Genomic DNA, 24704 nt, shown 5'->3' with positions numbered 1-24704 from the left:
GAAGTTAGCATCGAAACACGCGCTGTTATGTTAGAATAGCTTTAGTCGGATGTTTTCTGCCAGGTGTGCGGAGTTTGGTACAGTGATTCACACGCTGTGACGGTCCGGCTGATTCTGAATATTCTACCGCCCTCTACCGCACATATCAGCACATGGACACCACAATCTCTGTGCCAGAGAATATACATTAAAATGAAAATTTTCTCACCCTCATGCTGTTTTAAAACTGTATGAGTTTCTTTGTTCTGTTGAAAAAAAAAAATTGGTTTCTGGTCCCCATATTATTTTGTTTTACAATTATGGGAGTCAATGGGGATCATCAAATGTACCGACATATTATATGTATGTAATATTATATATATAAACATTTATTTATTTATCATATTTAATTCACATCTATTACAATAAATGATTAATTTTGATATTCCAAAACGATATTGTAGAAAAAAAAGAAAAAAATCTTTGGTTTTGTTACTTAGTTAAAAAAAAAAACAAAAAAAAACACTGGCTTTCGATTTAATAAAATAAACCAAATCCATCTCGTGGTTTCCAAGCATAAAGCAGAATGAAAAACGAAACATGGCCTATATCAATATTTAACATTAATAATTTAACACTCTTTTTTTTTAATTAATGTTAATAAATTAATAGCTTAGGTCAACAGTCCAATAGAACTTGACTACATTTTATAAAATGTAGGAGTCCTTTTTTGAAAATATGTAGTAGTATTCCATGCTTTCTTCAAACTAATGGCCTGCTAGTCAGCTGACCGACCAGGAGTCTCGACCATAGACTGTGGTCTCTACGATCAACTTAGCTCACGATGCTTTTGAGTAACGTAGCCCAGGTAAACCAGCTGAGCTCCAGCCTGACCAGTCTAGTGGGATCATCAAGACCAGCAAACCATCTTAAGCAGATTTTTTTTTTTTTTTTTTAACATGATTAATCTTTTTATGTTACTTATTGCATCTACACTTGCCGTTCTATAGGAACTTTAGAATTAATTCGATCCGCGAAAAAAAAAATCCCCCCCCACTCACACACACACACACACACACCACACACACACACATTTTGTTTTGTGGCCTTGGTGTCTGTTTCATATTCAGATTTTAGTTTTATTGTGCTTTATTTGTTTGACAAATAACTCTACGTTTGTGTCGCCAGGGGAGTTAATACTCTCTCTCTCTCTCTCTCTCTCTCTCTCTCTCTCTCTCTCTCTCTCTCTCTCTCTCTCTCTCTCTCTCTCTCTCTCTCTCTCTCTCTCTCTCTCTCTCTCTCTCTCTCTCTCTCTCTCACTCACTGGATATGCCCGCGAGCGAGTCAGATTCAGACGGGCGCAGACATACACAGAAGAATAAGCACATGTGACACATAACATGTAAGTAGTCTTTATATAAACTTGCCGTTTATGTTTTATGTATTTAGTAATTCATAGTTGTGGTGGGAGTAACTATACTGTCTCAGAAAGAGTGAAACCGAACAAACTAGTGTCTGAGTCAGGAAGTAACTCTTCGGCGTTTCCCTTAACGTTACTGAAGTTCAGAATGATAGACACATATATCATGGAATGTGATATACATTTATTTGTTTAGTAAATAAATATAGTTATTTTGAACTGGAATTTTCTATATATCTTCATACTAAAACGTTAGTGTTTTTTTTTTGTGCTTCTACCTATTAGGCTACTTGAAATTAAATCCCAGAGTCTCCACATCACCTGTGTGTAGCACTGTCAGTCTAAATGCCCAGTTCTGAGACCTGTGGTTACATTCTTGTATTTGTATGATTTTCCATTATTGCTGTGAAAACTATACAGTGGCCCCAAAAGTATTTAGACATTTTAACCACACTTGAAATGTTTGAATTGTATTGCCTTAGATCAGTTGTTCTACACTCACTGGCTTTGCTTCAGAATCGTATTGGACATCAAGTGGGCAGGTGACCCAACATAGTTTGAAAATAGTTACAAAAGTAACAAAAATGTCTTTAATACCAAATATTAATATAACAGTGAACTGCATAAGCCCAACAATATTTAGCATTTTATACACATATATAGTACAATATGACAAAATACCGTATAGGTTGACTGGACACATAGCCATAGAAGTCAAAAATAAAAGGTTTCATTTTGAAAGTTCATAAACCTATATGTATTTTGACTATCAACCTATGTAAAATTATACTAAATAGATACAATGAGCATAACATTTAAATAATTGTATTATTTGTATTTGCATTGTTTTTTCCCTGCTGTCCACAGACCAGGGTTGCAACTCACCAGAGGGGAACCATTGCATTAGATAACAAACCTGTCTCAGAACTAAGTTCAAGTCAAGATTGACAAACCTCTTTTTGTGAAATGTTTTGAGTGAAAAGTGTCCGTGTGCTGTATTTCTTTCTTTCTTTAAAATAGGTACTATGTGATTTTATGTTTTAATATCCAATGCAATGACATTCATACATTTTTTCAGTGTCCAGGCCACATGCATATACCATTTCTTTTTCTCTTCTAAAATAGTGGGAGCAGAATGTCTGTGAATGCCCCGAGCAGCAGTGATGCGTGTTTAAGCATTGTTCACAGCCTGATGTGCCACCGCCAGGGAGGAGAGAATGAGAGCTTCGCCAAACGTGCCATTGAAAGCCTGGTAAAGAAACTCAAAGAGAAAAGAGATGAGCTTGACTCCCTCATCACTGCTATCACCACAAATGGAGTCCATCCAAGCAAGTGTGTCACCATACAAAGAACGCTGGACGGACGTTTGCAGGTCAGAGCATTAACATCCAACATCATTGGTTTTTAACACAAATTAATCACACGTGTGAAAATCAGACAAATGCATGATCTGGTGAAACTACAACTGGTCAGTGACTTCTGATGAAGCTGGTTGACCAAAGAAGCAAGTTCTATTTAAGAATTCTGGTGGGGAAACAAGCATTCCAAAATAGGCACCAGCATCCAAAACACAACATATACTAGCCAGTTTTTGGTAATTGAAATAAAAATAAAATAAAATGTAAATATTAAATGAACAACTTAAACTTAAAAAAAAAAAAATGTATACGTAACTTGTAAATGTTGCATTAACAACTAACTGAAATTGAACTGAAGTTAAAGTGCTAAAATGACTAAAACTGAAAAAAAATTATTGAATCTATATAGATATATAAAAAAACTAATAAAAATGACAAAAGTGTATAACAGAATTACTTAAACTAAAATTAAAATGAAACCTTAAAATCTAACAATAAAAGTCAATGCAAAGTATTAATTATTAACAAAGACCCCCTCTCCCTCTCTCTCTCTCTCTCTCTCTCTATATATATATATATATATTGTTAGATTTTGCTGTATTTGGCCGAGCAGTCGATTTCTCTAATACATAAAATAAGTACATTTGACCAGAGTTTGTGTGGGAAGAATTTATTGAAGGTTTATAGTGTAGCAGTTCTTCAGCAGCGATGTTAGCGTGTTGTCCTTTAATAATCTTAACCCAAAGTTTGTGTATGAAGACAAAAGGGCTACATACAATAGAAAACTGTTAGGACCTCCCACAGGAGATTGATCTACACTGAAATCTACTCTGAGCAATGTTGTTTCTTTGTCATTCACACCCATCAGTTTCTACGGGCCATAGGTCTGTATGGGCCATTTGGTTCACACCTTTACAGACACAGTTGATTGCATCTGAGGCACAGTCACAATGTAAATGCATCTGACTAAATTTAACTGAAATACACATAATCTTTCAATATATATATGTGTATTTATACTAAAATAACACAAATACTAGCATGCTAAGCAATGTTGGTCTTTTCAACAGGGTAATATATTGTATACCAGGCTGTTGGTATCATCTTACACATAAATAGGCTGTTATTATGGAAAAGTCCAATTATTTTTCAGTGTTAATTATTTTTGCTCATGCGACTGACACAGTGTAAACAGGGTATGTTGCCAGTTCTCCACTTCAAATGAAATCTGAACATAAACAATATTTAAAAAAAAGCTCCCGCATGTCAGCGTTAATTACATGTCAAAATACAGGAAAAGACACACACCACATTTTTCCTAGAGGTTCCATGAAACTTTCACAACAGAAGTGACTGCACTTGTGTCATCTACGTTATAGTGAAATAAAAAAGATTCACTTAAAGAGCCAGCTAATCCAAAAAGCATGCATAAACACTTTAACTGACAAACAAACTGTCACATCATATCATGATGGCTGTTAATACAGTATGACATTTTGTAACATGATCACTTTTCATGTTTAAGACCAAAAGTCTGGCAGACTTTCACCTCTGCGGCATTTATAACCATCAGAGGAGGAGAATCGAGGTATGAGTGATGTCAACATGGAAGAAATCTTTTCTCCCAAAATAGTCAGCTCATGATTTTAGAGAGAGAGGAGAGGCCCATGGAGAATGAGACAGAAAGTTTTCCCTTCCCCCAGCTGTAGACGGGGAGAGAGGCGGGTGGAGGGCGAGGAAGGGTTGTTTTGTCTGAAACACAGGAAAGGGGCATGGCCAAGCTTAAGCCTGTCTGTCTCGTAGTCTGTGTATGTGGAAGAGAGACGACTGTGTCAGTATTTGAACCATGAGTGCAATGCATTCAAGTAGGACAACAAGTTCTGAATGTATGCGTGCATCCGTAATATCCGTATGCATGTGTGTTGAACTCTGTTTCATGTCACGCACAGCTATTAGGGTTTGTTAGTGGAGAAATGTTATGTTTATGAAAATGAGAGGGTTCTGAGAGTTTAATATGGTGCTCTGTCTGTGTGTGAGTTTGTAAAACGTAATGGGTTTGGCAGTGAACCAGCTCTCTCTGTCTGTGCGCCGACTGTCTCTGCTTTGACTCGCTCAGGAAGGTCAGTCTCCTGGGTGGAGAATGGTAAGTCATTCCAATAGCAAATGAGGTCACAGTGTGTTGCCTTGCCACTCACACATGATTTAGAGAAGATGGTCTGACAGCAGAGTCAAATATTTCTCTGTACTTTTTATCTTCTGTTCCTTCTCTTTCTCTGACTTCTGTCCATTTGTAACATCTTTCTGTGTGATGTCATGCTCCTGAAACTTTTGAATGACCTTGATTGAACCATGAGCTGTCAGTGACTACATTATATTCTGATTGTAGGTCAGTTCTGCATTGTAGAGCATCCCTGACTTCAGACCTGTCTATCTGTGACGAAGAATGACTTCTTCAGGTAGATAAAACTGGCTGCTTGGGAATCAGCCAATCAGGAGCGGCACTGCGCTCTGCGGTCCGCGGAAGAAGACAGCTTTCAGTTTCATTCAGTTTCGGGAAAGTTTGAAAGAGCGCTGATGTTGAAAGACTGTGTAGTCTATATTGATTGATATAGAAAATATAATAGTGTTGCTGTACTTATTATAAGTTCCTAGAATTGTGTGCGTGCAACTACCAGTAAGTATACTGATGTTTGTTGTTAGTTTTACCTCATAATAATGTCGTGGTACGTTAGTGCTTGTTTTTGTATAATGGCGGGGCTTCTCCGTCTGTGTGTTTAATTGTTGAGAACGCTGTTGCTCTACAAGCCTTACGTGTCTCTATTGAAAATAACGTCTGTTGTTCTTGCTCAATGTGTAACATTGTTTATTTGAAGGAATAACTCTGCAGTTCATAATTATTATATTCAGCTGAATTTAGCCTGTTGTATATTGTTGCAGTTAATGTGCAGCAAATTAATCTTTGACCAGGGATATAGTGTATTATGGCATTTCTAAGTTTGTATTTGCTTAGTGATAAGCATTTATTATAACACTGCATTTAAGTCTTACATAACAAAACTATAATTTAATATCTTGATCGTTTTTTGTTTATTATATACCTGCTATGCATGTAATAACTTTTTGACATTTATATAGAGAGTCTACATTTACTGATTTATGCCTGTATCTCTGTTTTTCAGAACCACACACATTAAACTTTTATTTTAATAAAACACCTAAACGGAACATCTTGTCTGCATTCTAATCGATGCCCCCTGGTGGCCACAACCCTTTAAATACCAGTCAAATTATACAGTCCTTTCCAATCATCAAAACATTTGGTCCTTCGAGCCGGATTCGCGTGGTCACCGTGGGATTGTTTAGAGATGTTCTCGGATCAGTATACACGCCCAGTAGATGCCCGACCCCGCCGAGAGAGCCGGCGGCCGGCATGGATGGAAGATTATGACATCCCCCTTCAAGCATTGCAGCCGTCCTCTCGTTCGCTTCATCAAGCGGCTAACGTTTCAGAGCCACAGCGGCCCTACGACAGCATGGTGAGATTTCCAGAGAGACACGCCAGGATGACGCCTCTCACACCACCATTGCTGCATGAGGACGGAAGTGTCATGCGGGGAGCGGAAGCTGCCTATCCACGCCAGTTTGAGTATACAGAACCCCTCTTTCAGAGTACACCTGCCTTTGATCGATCGAGGCCTGCCCCAGAAACAGCACCTGAGGTCCTTGAAGCTCTTTATAAGCTGAGGGAAGATAATCAAAGGCTGCAGCAACAGGTAACGGACATGCACAGGCGACTTGACGCCCGCACTTCCCTTCCAGACCTACCAGCACTGCGACAGACAGCCTTTTCTCCCTTCCCTACACCAGCCCCCCCCCAACAGCAGCATAACATAGAGCAGGATGGCGGTGCGTACCAAACCACGCCAATTCCACCACCTGTTCAAGCTGGTGGTCACACTCTGCCTCCGGATGATGACGACTGGCCACCGCCACCACCCCCAGCAGTAGACAACGTTTATCAGCCACCATCACAGGATCTTATGGCAGAGCTCATAACAGCACTGAGAGACATTAAGATGACACGTCAGCAGGAGTATCCCAGTCACCCTGAGCCCACTCCTCCAGTGCCCGGGGTACAGACACCAGAGTACTGTGTACCCTTCCACCACCATGAGACAGTGTACCGCGGGCCTAAACCTACAATCCCTGCATTCACTAAAGGAGATCCGAGAGAGTTCGCCAGGCTTAAGGTCGCTCTGGAAAACCTACTGCCTGTGGACGCTACGGAGCGCTTTAAATACCAGATCCTGGTGGACCACTTAAAGTATGAGGAGGCACTTCTAATAGCGGACTCATACACTAACTCACTGCAGCCCTACACTGACACTATGACAAGCCTAATTGATCATTATGGACAGCCTCACCAGCTAGCTCTCAGAAAAATAGCTGATCTAATGGAGGCGCCTAATATTGCACGTGATGACTTCAGTGGGTTTAAGCGATTCGCCCTGAAAGTGAGAGCACTCGTCGCAATGTTAGACCAGCTTGGGGACAATGGAAAGACTGAGCTTCACTGTGGTTCACATGTGACACGGCTGCTGTCCAAACTGCCTCATGATATACGGGCTGAATTTAAGAGGTTTCTGTACCCAATGCGTGTTACAATCCCAAGCCTATTGCACTTTTCTGACTGGCTTGACTACGAGCTGAAGATGCAAGAGACGGTGTATGAGCCTCTAATCGGTGAAAACAAGAACAGAACAGGACCCAGGACAGAGCGCCGCCGCGATGCAAAGAGTGGTAAGAGCACCAACATCATGCACACCACAGACCGACATGAGAGCACACCGACAGTAGAGAAGGCCTTATCTAGCACCAAGCAGCCAGAGAGGACAGCATACTGCCCTTACTGCTCTAACACGCAACACTTCCTAGATAAGTGTGCAAACTTTGCACAGCTTACAGTGGAACAGATAACAGCGTGGATCAAGACCAACAAAAGATGCTGGCGATGTGGTCGCACACACCAGGCTGCACAGTGCCGCCTGAAAATTACATGTCACAAGTGTAAGGGGAGACACCTGCAAGCTTTGCATGACGTGAATATAAAACCTGCAGCTGAAGATACATCCTGCCTCATCAGTACAACTAATGAAGTCCTGTACATGGACAGGCGGGCTGGATGCAGCCAGGTCCTATTGAAAGTGAGCAAAGTGCTGCTGCGTAACGGTGAACACACCTTGGAGACATATGCCATCCTTGACGATGGGTCGGAGCGAACCATTCTCCTCCCTGCAGCAGCGCAGAGCCTTAAGCTTACTGGTGAGCCGGAAAATCTGATCCTCAGAACTGTTCGACAGGACATCAGGGTTCTGCACGGAACTGCAGTGTCGTTCTCCATCTCCCCAGTAGACCATCCAAAGAAATCCTTCAAGATATACAGAGCATTTACTGCTGATCAACTGGGTCTGGCTGAGCACACTTATTCAATGAAGGCACTTCAGAGGAAGTACAAACATTTAAGAGGCCTCCCTCTCCAGACGATTAACAGAGTGCAACCCCTGCTGTTAATTGGGTCAGATTATACCCACTTGATCACTCCAGTGGAGCCTGTGCGTTTAGGACCCCACGGGGGACCGGCCGCCGTGAAGACAAAGTTGGGCTGGACACTTCAGGGGCCGACCAGGTACAGCAAGCAGCAGGCAACATCACAACAGTGCCTGCACGTTTCCACCCTCTCACCCACTAACGAGCTTCTACAGAGTGTCGAGAGATTGTGGCAGCTGGATGTTCTGCCCTACAGGAGTGAAAAACTTGTCACACGCTCCAGGCAGGATCAGGAGGCAGTCCGCCTGCTGGAGGCGAAGACCACAAGAGTAGAGGTTGATGGAATTCAGCGCTACGCTACTCCCCTCCTCAGGATGAAGAACATGCCACAGCTTCAGGCACCTAAGGAGGCTGTGTTAGCTAATCTCCGCAGTACAGAGAGGCGCCTGCTGCGAGACCCGCAAAGAGCAGCTGCATACTGTGCAGAGATTAGAAAGCTGGAAAAGGCGGGCTATGCAGTTAAAGCGTCAGAAGAGGAGCTGAGCAAAGCAGCCGAGTCCTGGTTCATCCCACATCACATGGTAACCCATAACGGAAAGAACAGGATTGTGTTCAACTGTTCCTACATGTATAAGGGAAACAACCTCAATGAGCTGCTGTTGCCTGGGCCCACCTTAAGTTCCAGTCTACTGGGTGTACTGCTGCGCTTCAGAGAGCATGCAATTGCTGTCAGCAGCGATATTAAAGGCATGTTTCACCAGGTGAGGCTGCTCCCAGAGGACAAGCCCTTGCTGCGCTTCCTGTGGCGAGACCTGAATACAGAGGAACCACCCAGCATCTACACATGGCAAGTCCTTCCATTTGGCACCACATGTAGCCCCTGCTGTGCAACTTATGCACTGCAGAAACATGTGTTTGATCACAGTCAGCCAGGTGAAGATGTTCGAGTGTCGATAGAACGATCCTTTTATGTGGACAACTGTCTGCAAAGCCTCCCATCTGTGGAAGAAGCCCATCACCTGGTAGACAAACTGACCTCACTGTTGGCTACAGGTGGATTTGAGTTACGCCAGTGGGCCAGTAACACCCCTGAGGTCATCAGCCATCTGCCCAGAGAAGCAAGATCTGAGAGTAGTGAGTTGTGGCTCAACGAGTCAGGCACTGACCCACAGGAGCTCGCACTGGGACTCCGCTGGCTCTGTAATTCAGACACCTTAAGGTATAAATACCGCATGCTGGACCAACCCACACCCACCATGCGAAACATTTACAGAGTCCTGGCACGCCTGTTCGACCCTCTGGGATTTATAGTCCCCTTCACTACGCGTGCCAAGGTCCTGGTGCAGCACTTGTGGGACAAGCAGAGAGACTGGGATGACCCGTCACTGCCTGAGGATGTGCTGCAGCCATGGCTGACGTGGGAGGAAGAATTGCAGCATCTCTCCCAGATTATACTGCCTCGCTGCTATGTGAGCCCTGAGATGAACCCTTCAAACCTCCAGAGAGACCTACACATCTTTGCTGATGCGTCAGAGAAGGCATATGGCTCAGTGGCCTATTTGCGGACGGAGAACTCACACGGCCGTGTGGAAGTGTCTTTCCTGACTGCTAGATCCAGAGTAGCCCCGAAGAAGCAGCAATCAATACCAAGACTAGAACTGTGTGCTGCCCTGACAGCTGCACAGCTAGCTGCACTACTCCAAAGAGAACTGACTGTGAATATCCGCAATGTTATCTTATGGACAGACTCCACAACAGTACTCACATGGCTTCAGTCCGACTCCTGTCGGTACAAGGTATTCGTGGGAACACGGGTAGCTGAAATCCAGGAGCTGACTGATATCCGGGCCTGGAGATATGTGGATTCTGCCAACAACCCAGCTGATGACATAACGCGGGGAAAAACACTGCTGGAACTGGCTGGTAAGAACAGATGGAGCCAGGGCCCTGCCTTCCTACAACAGTCGCCTGAAGTCTGGCCTACACAGCCAGCCACAGAGGTGACAGAGAATTCTGATGAGCTGCGAAAACTCCCTGCCTGCTGTTTCACTACAAGCATACAGACTTCTCTGCTACCAAATACTGATCAGTTTTCTTCGTTCAGAGCGCTGATAGAGGCGGTTGCACAATCCAGCTCTGTTTCATCAGTGAACCCCGTCAGCCTTTCTGCTGATGACTACCAAGAAGCAGAGAGAGAAGTATTGAGACGAGCCCAGCAGGAAAGCTTCGCTGAGGAGCTCAGCCTCTTGAGCACCGGTAAGCCAGTAGCTGCCACCAGTAGGCTGATCTCCCTAGCACCAGAGTATGATAAGACTGTGAGACTTATCCGAGTTGGAGGAAGGCTCCGCCGCAGCGACCAGCTAGAGCCAGATTCTATTCATCCAGTGGTCCTGGACCATCGGCACAAAGTGACCCAGCTCATCATCCAGGACATGGACAAGAGCCTTCGCCATCCAGGATCAGAACGCCTTTTTGCAGAGCTGCGGCGAAAATACTGGATTTTGCATGGCCGTGAAGCTGTTAAGCGCCACCAGCACTCCTGTCCGGATTGCCAGAGATGGAGAGCCTCTCCAGTTGTGCCCAAGATGGCAGACCTCCCACAGTCCAGACTACGGCTGATGAAGCCCCCATTCTTCTCTACGGGCATGGACTGCTTCGGGCCTTTCACAGTGAAGGTTGGCCGTCGCCACGAGAAGAGATGGGGAATACTATTTAAATGCCTGACGACGCGCGCTGTGCACGTGGATGTTCTGTCCAGTATGGACTCGGATTCCTTTCTGATGGCCCTCCGACGTTTCATTGCACGAAGGGGTAAGCCAGCAGAGCTCCGGTCCGACCAGGGCACTAATTTTAAGGGAGGTGAAAGAGAACTCCAGGAGGCTTTCAGGTCACTACACCCCATACTCCAGGCGCATCTGGCTAAACACCAGATTAAGTTTCAGTTTAACCCCCCAAGCGCCCCACACTTTGGAGGAGTCTGGGAAAGGGAAGTGAGGTCTGTTAAAGCTGCACTGTATGCCACCATCCAGTCACAGACTGTCCCTGAAGAGGTCCTACGGACAGTACTTATTGAAGTGGAGGGGATTTTAAACTCCAAACCACTGGGTTACGTGTCAACAGACGTGGCTGATGCTGACCCAGTGACCCCCAACTTGCTCCTCATGGGGCGGCTCGACCCCTCTTTACCACAGGCGGTCTATGCTGAGTCTGAGCTCCTGAGTCGTCGCCGCTGGAGACATACTCAGGTGCTGGCTGACCAGTTTTGGTCCTACTTTGTCCGACACTACCTCCCAACTCTTCAGACTCGCTCCAAGTGGCATAAGGACCCTGCACAGTTGCAAACTGGAACCATAGTGATGGTGGTGGACCCGCAGCTGCCAAGAGCGCAGTGGCCTTTAGGTCATGTCACTGAGGTTATTCCAGGAACTGATGGAAGAGTCAGGACTGCAGTAGTCAAGGTCAAGGACAAATTCTACACGAGGCCTGTCGCTCGCCTTGTAGCTCTGCCTGCCATACCAGATACTGATACGGTCGGTCCTTCTTAAAGAGGCAAATTTAATATAACAAATTTGGGGGCGGCTGTGACGAAGAATGACTTCTTCAGGTAGATAAAACTGGCTGCTTGGGAATCAGCCAATCAGGAGCGGCACTGCGCTCTGCGGTCCGCGGAAGAAGACAGCTTTCAGTTTCATTCAGTTTCGGGAAAGTTTGAAAGAGCGCTGATGTTGAAAGACTGTGTAGTCTATATTGATTGATATAGAAAATATAATAGTGTTGCTGTACTTATTATAAGTTCCTAGAATTGTGTGCGTGCAACTACCAGTAAGTATACTGATGTTTGTTGTTAGTTTTACCTCATAATAATGTCGTGGTACGTTAGTGCTTGTTTTTGTATAATGGCGGGGCTTCTCCGTCTGTGTGTTTAATTGTTGAGAACGCTGTTGCTCTACAAGCCTTACGTGTCTCTATTGAAAATAACGTCTGTTGTTCTTGCTCAATGTGTAACATTGTTTATTTGAAGGAATAACTCTGCAGTTCATAATTATTATATTCAGCTGAATTTAGCCTGTTGTATATTGTTGCAGTTAATGTGCAGCAAATTAATCTTTGACCAGGGATATAGTGTATTATGGCATTTCTAAGTTTGTATTTGCTTAGTGATAAGCATTTATTATAACACTGCATTTAAGTCTTACATAACAAAACTATAATTTAATATCTTGATCGTTTTTTGTTTATTATATACCTGCTATGCATGTAATAACTTTTTGACATTTATATAGAGAGTCTACATTTACTGATTTATGCCTGTATCTCTGTTTTTCAGAACCACACACATTAAACTTTTATTTTAATAAAACACCTAAACGGAACATCTTGTCTGCATTCTAATCGATGCCCCCTGGTGGCCACAACCCTTTAAATACCAGTCAAATTATACAGTCCTTTCCAATCATCAAAACACTATCCATCCAAAAGAGTTTGACCGTTACTCATGTCCAGTTGATATTTAGTGTAATGATTGGATGTGCTGTGAAACAGTAACAACATTTCTTAAAATCTTTACAATTTTCATGAAATGTAAGTTGCGATAGTTTTTCTTCCCTATTGTGACGTACTTTATATCAAAGTGAGACGGCATCTCGAACAAGAAAACATGTAGGGTTGGACTTCAGTCAAGAACCAGTCCTCCTCGGGGGTAATATTATATAAATATGCAGCCTTGGCAAACTTAAAGGTGCAATGTGTAATATTTCTGAGGATCTATTGACAGAAATGCAATATAAGATCCATAACTATGTGTTCAGTGGTGTATAAAGACATTACTCAATGAACCGTTATGTTTTTATTACCTTAGAATGAGACATTTATATCTACATAACCGCGGGCACCCCCTTCTATAAAGGTCGACATATTGTGACGTCATGTTTCTACAGTAGCCGACAGCGAACAAAACAGCTCTACAGAGCGCGTTTCGTCACTACCTTGAAAGAGAAGCCGCAGAAACCTAGAAGCTAGCCATAGACACCGTGAGCAGTGACTTTTCCCTTGTCAGTGGTGTCAAATTTGTAGTTGGATTGTTTCATGTAACTTAGTTCTTCTCCCTCGCTGTGTTATGGCTTTGACAATCAGCTGATTAGTACTATTGACCGTAAAACAGTAACGTTACAGGAGTCACCAACCCGTCGATCGCGGTCGACAAGTCGATCTTAGAAGCATTTTAAGTCGATCGCGAAGAGTTTTTAAAACCAGAGAAAAAAAACAATATTTTTATTCATTATTATTTGTTAATTTGTGTGTAGTAAATGGTGTCTAGGGGATGCGGAGGCGCGCACGCTGTTACAATCACGTAATTTTTGCCGCGCGCACCTTTGGGCTCATATCATGCGGACACATCGAGTATAAACAATGCTTTACGCTTTTACCAGCTCAGCCACAGTAACAGCTCATATTAGCCAGCTAAACTTTTGCTACCCTGTTAGAAAAGTTTCATGTGGTTCTTCTCCCTCGCTGTATTATGGGTTTGCTATGTGCGGAGAAATGTGCTGGTTACGTTCGTGAGACAATCAGCTGATTACTATTATTATATTATATATTAAGACCCTTGATCCTCACCTGACTATGGCTTTGTAAACTTTATCCATGATGTGGTTTATAATGGACTGTGGTACAGAAACTTGGCTTACTTTGGCTATTCTCTGCTGTCTCAGACGACGATATGTTTGTCCCGTTTTAGCAACCGTAGCTTCTTCGAAAGGGAGGGGTGAGCAGTGGGCTGAGCCATTAGTGCAACTCGCAACCGAACCGCTAGATGCCGCTGAAATCTACACACTGCACCTTTAAGATACTCCTTTCAAAAACATTAAAAAAAATATCTTACCATCCCCAAACTTTGGTGTAATATTATATAAATATATGTATAGTATTATTATAATTTAAAATGAATAAAGCACTAAAACATTTAGTTTTCTTTAAAACCAAATACACTACATTTTGAAAAAAAATTTTATACAAATATACACTGCAATTTGAAAGTTAGGGGTCATTAAGATTTTAATACAGTAAAAAAATACATAGTGATTATGCATTAAATTGATCAAAAGTGACAGTAAAGACTTATTTTTTTTACATTTCAGAACTTTCTATTGATTAAAAAAAATTGTGAATTTTTTTTAACCAGTTTTCACAAAAATATTAGGAAACAACTGTTTTCAACATTGATATGAAGAAATGTTTCTTGAGCAACAAATCAGCATATTAGACTGATTTCTGAAGAATCATGTGACGCTGAAGACTGGAGTAATGATGGTGAAAATTAAGCTTTTCAATACCAGAAATATATTACATGGTAAAATATATTAAAATAAAAAACATTTATTATTTAATTGTAATACAATTTCTCAATATCACTTATTCTCAATTTTACTGTATTTTTGATCAAATAAATGCAGCCTTGGCAAACTTAAGATACTTCTTTCAAAAACATAAAAAAATATATCTTACCATCCCCAAACTTTTGAACGGTAGTGAATATGAAGCAAATTTGACTAAATTAAAAACCTGCCATTCTGAGAATAAATCATGAGATTAAAAGCAATTCATTATTTTTGAGCCCTAATATTCACGTAAAGTCTCATAATTAAGGTCTGTTAAACAAAGATGAGAGACCATGATTGTCAAATTTTCCAGTCGTGTTTTACATCACATTACAGCTACAGTCTTCTATTTCATTTGGCAAAAAATGTAACAAACTCATCTATGTCTAAGCCATTAGTTATGTCTTTCTCGTGAGCCAAAATCATCAAATTCATTTTTCTCTGAGAACTGAATAGTTCTTTTGAACGGTGTTAAGACTCGGGACAGGGTGGAGAATGAATATGATACTGAGGATACATGCAGTCCAGAGAATTTTTCAGTTAGCGCATAATAAATAATACTAAATAGATATAAGAAAAACAAAATGATCAACAAAAAGGTAGAACAGAATCCTTCTCTTTGCTAAATGTTCGTACTTCGTAACTCAATTCTATGTAACTTTTAACCTTTAATATTAGGCAATAAATCTCTGTAAAAATGATTTGAGTAAAATACATAATTCTTCAAAATGTATTATTAATATCACACTAAAAGTAAAAAAAAAAGTCATAGCTGTGAGAGTGTGAATTAAACCCTGTTATAATACTGTACTGTTGACATCAAGTGTTGTCATTGCTCCTCAGGTGGCTGGGCGGAAGGGTTTCCCTCATGTCATATACGCTCGTCTGTGGCGATGGCCGGACCTTCACAAGAATGAACTCAAGCATGTCAAGTTCTGTCAGTATGCATTCGATCTGAAGTACGATAACGTGTGTGTGAACCCTTACCACTATGAGCGAGTGGTGTCCCCTGGGATCGGTGCGTATGTTTCTAAAAACACAAACTGCAATGAAACGAACACAAAGTTTTTAGCAGGGAAATATTTCGTTAAGGAACATGCAGTATACTTGAACGTGATCCAGTGTTGATATTTTAAGTGATTTTGTTATATAACGCAGTGTTCTATGTCACTTTTTCTTTCTTTTTTCTTTCTTGCAGTGGGATTCAGTTTGCCAAACACAGGTGAGCGGAGCTCTGACAGAATAGTGGTGGCTATTAGCGCTTGTATTTCTTCTCCACATGTGAAAGAATGTCTCAAACAATCATTTGGGCTAATCGCTGACGGCCCTGATCGCTATGCTGCTGGCAGCCAGCCTTTAATCAGACAGAGACTGCCATAAAATGTGTCAGATCAAGACATGCAAGGACTCGCCTTGCAGTGAGATAGACAAATGAACAGGAGTATAGAAAGGAGATGTTTTGACACTCGTTCTCATCCCTCAGGCAGGCTGATAAAAGAAGAGCACATACATGACTGCATCCAGATGGAGGGTCCGTCGAGTATGACCTTACATCAAGACCATCATCCTCCAGATCACTACAGCCCACAGCAACTGAGACTGATGTCCCCAGAGCCGCCCCAGCGAACCACTTCCTCTGTCACTCTCTACCCCAGCCTGCCCCTCTCTCCACCCTGTAAGTATAGCAAAGTTTATTTTACTTTTTTTAAATTTATTTATGAAGTTTATTTATTTAGCTTAATTTTAATTTATTTTATTTATTATTTTTATTGATAGATTGATTATAATAGGGATGTGAGGGTGATTTTAGGTTCACCTGACCCTGATTGGTTTTAGAAGGTATTTCCATAAGACCAAACAAGACTATTTTTAACTTGACTCTATAAATATATTAGGTAACACTTTCAATAAGGTTTTTATTAACATTAATTAATGTATTAATTAACATGAACCAACAATGAGCAATACATTTTATTACAGTATTTATTAATCTTTGTTAACATTAGTTAATAAAACTACAGCTGTTCATTGTCTGTTCATGTTAGTTCATAGTGCATTAACTAATGTTAACAAATAAGTTTTGTTTTTAAATATTTACTAGTAAATTTTGAACATTAACCCTCTGGGGTCCAAGGTGTTTTTGGGGTCCTTGAGATGTTTCGACATACTCTGACATTTGTGCTTTTTTCAGTTGCTTATAAACATATTACTGGCAAAGGTGTAATTACACTCTATTTAGCACACACAGGGCTACCATAATGTGTTATCAACATGTATGTACATTTTTGTATTTTTGAGAGAATATTGTTTATGCGTGGTTATTGAAAAAACTAAAACTTAAAGTTTCTGAAATAAGGCCACAAAACACATACTAAATATGTGTCCACAAGACTTTTGACTAATGGATGTTGTGGCCTAGAGTTTTTTCTTCAAAATGATCTGAAAATCATCCTGTCTTATCATTCACATAAAACAATAGATTGGTTTAAATTTAAAAATGACACTTTTTGTTTGGAAAGGCAATATGCGCAGGGGTGTGACCTGCTGTGATTCACACCTGAGAAGACAATGGGCCCGCATAATGAGCGCATAATGGGGCTGCATACTAATGAGCCTTTCATTCAGGTGTGTCACTGATCCACAAGAATGCAATGACAATATATATATATATATATATATGCCTATATAATACAAAATTGGTTCACAGTTCCAATTATTTATTTATTTTTCAAATTGTGCTTGCAAATTGTATAATATCAAATGTAAAAATTTCTAGTAATTGTGCAGTTAATTATCATACTGTTTTTACAGAAAGTTTGGGAATGTATCCCAAATGTGTCACTAATAAAACACAATACAAATAATTTAAAGAGGAGGCTTATATTGAGCTTTTAAGATGTACCTAAGATTTATTTATATGTAGCCTACATATATTTTTGCTATTTTAATAAAAAGGTTACAATTACAACAACAATAAAAATTTTAACTATATTTCAAATGTAATCTTTCTTTGTATTATATACTAAAGTATACATTTTATCATACATATTTCACAGTTGCGGATTAATTAGTTTGAATATAGCTTACAATCGAACAAACACTATAATAACATCTTAGCAACAAGCTTATTTGATGTGGCAGTATTTTACAGTAAAAACGACATCTTGTCTTTCATATGTAACATATCGTTTTTATGATTAGGACATATAAATGTTAATTTGCAGTTTAATACGTTGCTTATACAAAAATATTTTATTTCAACATATTTCAGTCGATTTTTACTCATCTCAGTATTGGAATATACTTAGGTAAAAGCTGTTCATTCATTCACACACAAAAACGCGATCCAAACAGTCTTTTTGTTTACCGACACTATTCCATATCGCGATTAGAACAAAGCACTTGAAAATAAAGAATGTAGCCTACCTATTTCCTCGGCTGGATCCGTTGCTCCTCCAAATGAAACTACCTGTAGCCTACTTCTGAGGTAATTTTTTCCAGGATTATTATTAAGATAGTACTATTATTCCTCACAGCATCGTAATATGTGTCTCTTTCGGTGGTTATCCAGCTGGTGTGGGCGTGGATCGCCTCAGAGCATTTGTGTTTGAATAGAGCGCGCGCTCCGTGGGCGTGGTCAAATTAACTTTAATGAGCTGAGACGAGAACGACTATCATCTCTCTCTTTTCGTACAGATTACATAAAATGAGAAAATTTTTTTTTAATATAAATTACTTCATTTAAAAGAAGATAATTCAGGCTTCATGCCTGTGTGCCTGTATACCTGTTTGACTGAGTATTTGCAGAGTTACAGATGATTTTTCGGACGCGTTTCAGAATGGACTTCACTGACAGAGAGAACGCAGAACGCGCATCATGTTTATTTTTCTTTATTAGGCGAAAAGCACAACACTTTGTTTTTATTGTGAGGTTCCACAAAAAAAATACAAACTTAACAGGATCGAATGATGTACAACACTTATATGTAAGATCAAAATTAACAGAGTAATTTGAGTCTCTTTTGCACTGATAAGGAAAAAAGTGAGCTGGTATCGCCGGCGAGACCGCCGACCCCAGAGAGTTAACTGAGATCAATAAATGCTGTAGACATTCGTAGTTTATGTCAACTAATGAAACCTTATTGTAAAGTGTTACCGTATAATATGAATAATATTTTATACACTGGCATAAGAGACTTCTTTCCAAAACATTTTAAAAAAAAATTCCAAACTTTTGACTGCTAGTGTATATAATTTAAAAATACATAAAATGTGGTTTTGGAACAGTTGAAAATCGATAGTAAAATGAATTTTCTTGTTTTGTGTGACAGTTCATGCTTTAGCTGTCACATTGGTGGTTGCACCTTACTAGCTGTGACTACCTGTGGAATCATGGCCTCTTTGTTGTATTAAAGGGTTAGTTCACCCAAAAATGAAAATTCTGTCAGTAATTACTCACCCTCATGTTGTTCCAACCCCGTAAGACTTTCGTTCATCTTCGCGAACACAAATTAAGATATTTGTGATTAAATCTGAGAGCTGGATCACTCCTCCATAGGCTTCTTAAAGGCACACTGTGGAACTTTTCAACCTTTATAATATATTACCAAAACCCATTGAGATGGTACATCGACTTACAATAGGTTGAATGACACGTCTGCCGAAGCCTGAAGGTGTCTGTATCGCTTTTACTAGCACTATGTAACTTCGGGTTTCGGGTAGGAACCCGAGCACAAAAAGAACTACAAAATTCGACCGCTTTACGGCATACGTCACTTCCCCCACCACCCCAACTTCCTCAAAATCTAACGTGAGAGCTCAAAGAGCTCAACTCGCGTTAGATTGCAGGCGTCTGTATGTTGTCGTCATGGCTGAATCAACAGCTACTCGGAAGAAAGCGAAGAAAGCAAAGATTTTGTCAGAGGAGACCAAAAAAAGAAAAAGGGAGAGTTTAAAATAAACATCGGCATAAGTGTATATATACTGTAATATTTACTGCGAATTCGTGTAACAAAACTGATATAAGTCACAACATACTGCCGTATACAAATGTAAATTTTTTTTTTCCTTTCAGCTCATATATGTTTGTATTTGTGTAAAAGGAAAAACAAACTGAAGACTACAAATAACGGAAATATGTAGTGAGTTATATCAGTTTTGTTACACGATTTCCCGACTACTCGATTTCATCTCCAACCCATTGCAAAGAGATCCTGAAGACGTTAGCTGCTAATTGTTTGCTTCAGGTGTGTTTGATTAGGGTTGGAGATGAACTGTGCAGGACAGACGATCGGCAGGAGCAGGATTGGGCAACCCTTGTCAATGCGACTTACCTGATCAGACATTGTTTTCTGCGTATGCTACTTTTATTCAATTTGTTTTCTTTATAGGATTTATATTATTAATCTTATATTTATATTATTATTTTGGTCAGTAGTGAATCGATTAACTTTCTCCAACATACAAATCAAATGCCGTCTGCACACACATAAAGACACGGGAGGTTGACCGGTTGACTGTTGACTTTTGCGACAATGCTGCGGCGCTTGTGGCCTCTAGGGGCACTAGGCGTGAAAATTACAGGTCGAGCGCACCCTAGTGGCCAAAAATTCCACAGTGTGCCTTTAAGGGATCGAAACTGGCCGGCCCAAAAGTTATGAAAGATATCGTTAAAATAGTCCGAGTGACTACAGTGGCTCAATCTTAAGTTTATTAAGCGACGAGTATACTTTTTGTGCGCAAAAAAAAAAAAAAAAATAACGACTTTATTCAACTATACATTTCCTTCCCTGTGGGCCTTGAGATTTCACGTAGTGAAACTGCGCAAAGCTTCTGTGTTGCACGTCACACATAGGCTCACAATAGGCCGACGCTGGTCATGTGTGTGATGCGTGTGACGTACAACCTAGAAGCTTTGCGCAGTTTCACTATGTGAAATCTTAATTACTGACAGAATTTTCATTTTTGGGTGAACTAACCCTTTAACACAATTCTCATTCTCTCTGTCTAACTCTTTTTAAAGCGAGTGCTTCCAGGTTGTCCATGCAGGTAGAACGACCTGAGGGACTGTTGCAGATCACCTCCCCAGCGGGACGGGCATTAACCTCCAGCTCTCCACCTTCCACCCCAACACACAGTCACATACCCACACACAGCCAGCCCTCGTCCCAGCAGCCCTCTATCAGTCAGAGTGAATACAGCACCTCCAAACACACACAGGGCTCTTACCACAGTAAGTGCATGCAGAAATCATGTACAGTCTTGTTCGCCATTGACTGTGTTGAATTTTATCATTGAGACTTTAGAAGTTGTACTGTATATGTTTGTAAGGCAGTTAATTTGTGTGATATTATCAGTGAAATACTCATATATGAAATCAGTATCAAGTCGTGTTAAATCTGTTTATTATGTCTCAGCAACAACCTGGACAGGGACCAGCACAGCCTCTTATACTCCTACTGGACCACAGCAAAATGGGCGGAGTCATCAGCAAGCCCCTCCCCCTCATACGAGCCACTTCTGTATGTAAATACTGATCATGTCAACAGTTTCTGTAAAATATAAATAATGATAACTGTAAAATAATTTAACAATCTCATATACAATAAATTATATATATATATATACTGTATACTTCTCTCTATCATCTTATCATCATTGTATCATTGTATTCTTAATTGTGTTTCCTAAAAAAAATTTATACTGTTATCAGGGTCTCAACATCACACACCAGCCTCATACCCTCAACCGGTCTCTAATCATCCAGGTACAACATGCCAACCCCACCCCCACACACACACACACACACTTACTTAAATCTACATGAACACTGTAATGAGACTGTTTGTCATTGTGTGTACACTACAGGCCCAGAGTTCTGGTGCTCAATCTCTTATTTCGAGATGGATGTGCAGGTCGGGGAGATGTTTAAGGTTCTAGCAAACTGTCCTGTGGTGACGGTGGATGGATATGTGGACCCTTCGGGTGGGGACCGCTTTTGTCTGGGTCAGCTTAGCAATGTTCACCGAACTGATACCAGTGAGAGGGCACGGTCAGCGATCATTCAACATAATAGATATACAAATTCATTCATATATGCAATCGACAAAGATGCAAACTTATGAACACCTGACATCCACCCAACAGGCTTCACATTGGTAAAGGTATTCAGCTGGAGTGCCGTGGGGAGGGGGATGTGTGGATGCGTTGCCTTAGTGACCATGCTGTCTTCGTGCAAAGTTACTACCTGGACAGGGAGGCAGGGAGAGCACCAGGGGATGCTGTTCACAAGATCTACCCAGGAGCCCTCATTAAGGTTCACCTTTAATGACATCACACCTTTGCAATGCTTTATTCTTTGCAATTAAATCCAATCAGACATCAAAACCAGAAAAGGGTACAGCCTTATGTCAAGAGTACTATAGACGAATACTATAGATGTTTTTGGCATTGTAAATCTGTTTTTTTCCATGAAACAAGCATAAATCAGTCAAATTAAGCATAAATGTGTGAACAAGGACTGAAATATTTGGATCAATTGTCCCAAGTGCTGGTGAACTAATTCCATTTTGTTCCTCCAGGTGTTTGATCTTCGTCAGTGTCACAGGCAGATGCAGCAGCAAGCGGCGACTGCACAGGCAGCTGCAGCTGCGCAGGCTGCAGCGGTAGCTGGAAACATCCCTGGGCCTGGCAGTGTTGGAGGAATTGCTCCTGCCATCAGTGAGTCAAATATCGATTTTCCAGTTCTGAACAATCTCGGTAACGATTTTTAAAACCCCAAATGCCTGAACCGCTTTTCATCAGTAGTGTGTTGAATCTACAGCCCCATAGCAAAAGAAGTAATATTTTAAAGGGGTCATATAATGCCATTTTTGTACAAGCTAGTATGATTCTTTAGGGTCTAAATTAAAAGTTTGTAATATACTTTAATTACAAATTCTCATTAGTATTGTAAGAAAACACTTAATTTACTTGGTCAAAAACAGCTCTGTTTTCAGCACGCCGTTTCAGTGCATATGACTTTAAATGATAATGAGCTTTGCTCACCCCGCCCCTCTGTTCTGTGCGTACACCGTTTGTAACACAATAACACAATAACCATAACGCGTTGTTCAGTATAAACGTGGGATTATGAATTATATTGAGAACATCATACATAGAAAACATGCCGTAATGTACCCTAAGTGTAAACCTTAGACGCATTCATTGTGAAGCGTGCAGCTAGCGATTTGCAAAGATTAATATAAATATTAATATAAAGTTTAATAAAACGTTACACTCACTTCAGTTGTTCTAGAGGTTCAGCAGGAACACGAATAGCTGGTACCGATCCTTTTTTCATGAGCAGCTTCTTAGCAAAACCAGCTTTATACTGACCCTCCTTATAAAGCAGTCTGCTGAGAAATGATTCACGCAAACATGAGAGCATTGACGTTGCTCGTGGGGAATATTCCCTCCGAAAACAAACTCAGCCACTGCGTCTTCAGCGGTTCGGATTTAGGAACATTAAAATGACTGCTGTGTTCGTTATTACACCCAAGAACAGAACACCACAATCGCTTAGACGCCATTCTGCTCATAGACAGTGCTCCAACATATCAACAATGACCGCGCCGTTCCGCGCAGACTATGATTGACAGCTCGCTCACGAGCGAGGGCGGGTCTGTGTTGAAGCGCTGCTGTCAATAAACAATCGTGGGAGGGGCTTCCGAGCGTGTGACGTCACAGGCTCGAACGACTCAAATTGAGGCAGGGGAAAACATATAGGGAGATTAAAACAAAAACACTGGATGGATTTTTATCATTTTATGATGGTTGTGTACAGGCACTGCCAACACAGATTTCAGTACAATCAACTTGTAAAAGTGCATGTACCATTATATGACCCCTTTAAGTTTGCGGACTGATTTGAACGTCATGTGACGAAAAAGCATGTGTACAGCAAAATAATGCCATGAAAATACAGCTTTCTATTGAGTTGTCATCACAAGCTGCATGCAATAACTTACAGCATGACAAGTTTAGCCCAATTCGCAAACAAATGACTCCTATGAACTGGTTGTTTTTAGTGAATCGAAAACATACAGCGTGACCAAGTGACCAGTGTAGTCTGATTCACAAGTAAATAACTCTAATGAACCCATTCTTTTTAGTAAATCAAAAACAAACAGTGCAACCAATGTAGTCTGATTCACGAGCGTAGTCCAGTTCAAGAACAAATGACTCTTTTGAGATAGTCCTATTAATGAATCTTTAAAAAAGACTCTATTATCCTATTATCCTCTATTAAATAAAGAGCAATAGAAATGCTTAGTTTGGACCCGGTTGTTAATTCTTAAAATTATTATTTTTGTAATCTACCAAGCTTTATAGCTGAGAGAGAATTTCCTGTAGATGTCAGCAAAATGGGCACTAACTGTAATATTCCCAAATGAATCAGAATCGAACCATGAGCTAGTAAATCAGAATCAAATCACGACACATGTCCTGCCCTAATTTTGAAATTATGCCATTCAAAAAATTTGCTTACTTTCTGTAATACACACTCTCCCTTATACATTTTCGTAGGTCTGTCAGCGGCAGCTGGAATAGGTGTTGATGACCTGCGTCGTTTGTGTATCCTTCGTCTGAGTTTTGTAAAGGGTTGGGGACCTGACTACCCTCGACAGACCATCAAACAGACACCATGCTGGGTGGAAGTTCATCTACACCGTGCCCTGCAGCTGCTGGACGAGGTCCTGCACACCATGCCCCTCGCTGACCCCGGACCTGCCAACTGACCCACAGACTGCAAAATATACAAGTCCTGTCACAAAAACAGGAAAGATGACTGACAGAGAGGCACACACACCTGCACAAGCAAACAGTGACTCATAGTACCACATACACGCATAAGCCGGCCGACATGCCTTCACACACACACACACACACACACACACACAGTTTTTCCACAGCCTTGGCCAGCATAGTGCCTCTGAACTGACCAGTGTTTAGTCCACTCTTGGGTTCTGTTGACTCGGTTGT

General features: G+C 40.9%; 1 protein-coding gene across 1 annotated transcript; it reads left to right on the top strand.

Annotated features, from left to right (window-relative positions):
• The first annotated feature begins 1358 nt into the window (after nt 1–1358).
• On the top strand, nt 1359–24576 carry smad10b (SMAD family member 10b). Its single transcript, XM_056233063.1, has 12 exons — nt 1359–1381; nt 2525–2771; nt 15525–15699; nt 15880–15903; nt 16165–16356; nt 20704–20913; nt 21098–21202; nt 21394–21447; nt 21549–21732; nt 21828–21996; nt 22262–22400; nt 24249–24576. Exons 2-12 carry the CDS (start codon nt 2535–2537, stop codon nt 24458–24460), a joined length of 1701 nt encoding a protein of 566 aa, XP_056089038.1. The 5' UTR covers nt 1359–1381; nt 2525–2534; the 3' UTR covers nt 24461–24576.
• The last annotated feature ends 128 nt before the right edge of the window (nt 24577–24704 follow it).

The sequence above is a fragment of the Rhinichthys klamathensis genome, unplaced genomic scaffold, assembly GCF_029890125.1.
Source record: "Rhinichthys klamathensis goyatoka isolate OS25496 unplaced genomic scaffold, OSU_Roscu_1.1 h1tg000359l_1, whole genome shotgun sequence".
Classification (NCBI taxonomy): Eukaryota; Metazoa; Chordata; class Actinopteri; order Cypriniformes; family Leuciscidae; genus Rhinichthys; species Rhinichthys klamathensis.
Note: the sequence above shows the minus strand (reverse complement) of the source record. Positions and strands in the feature narration are given on the sequence as shown.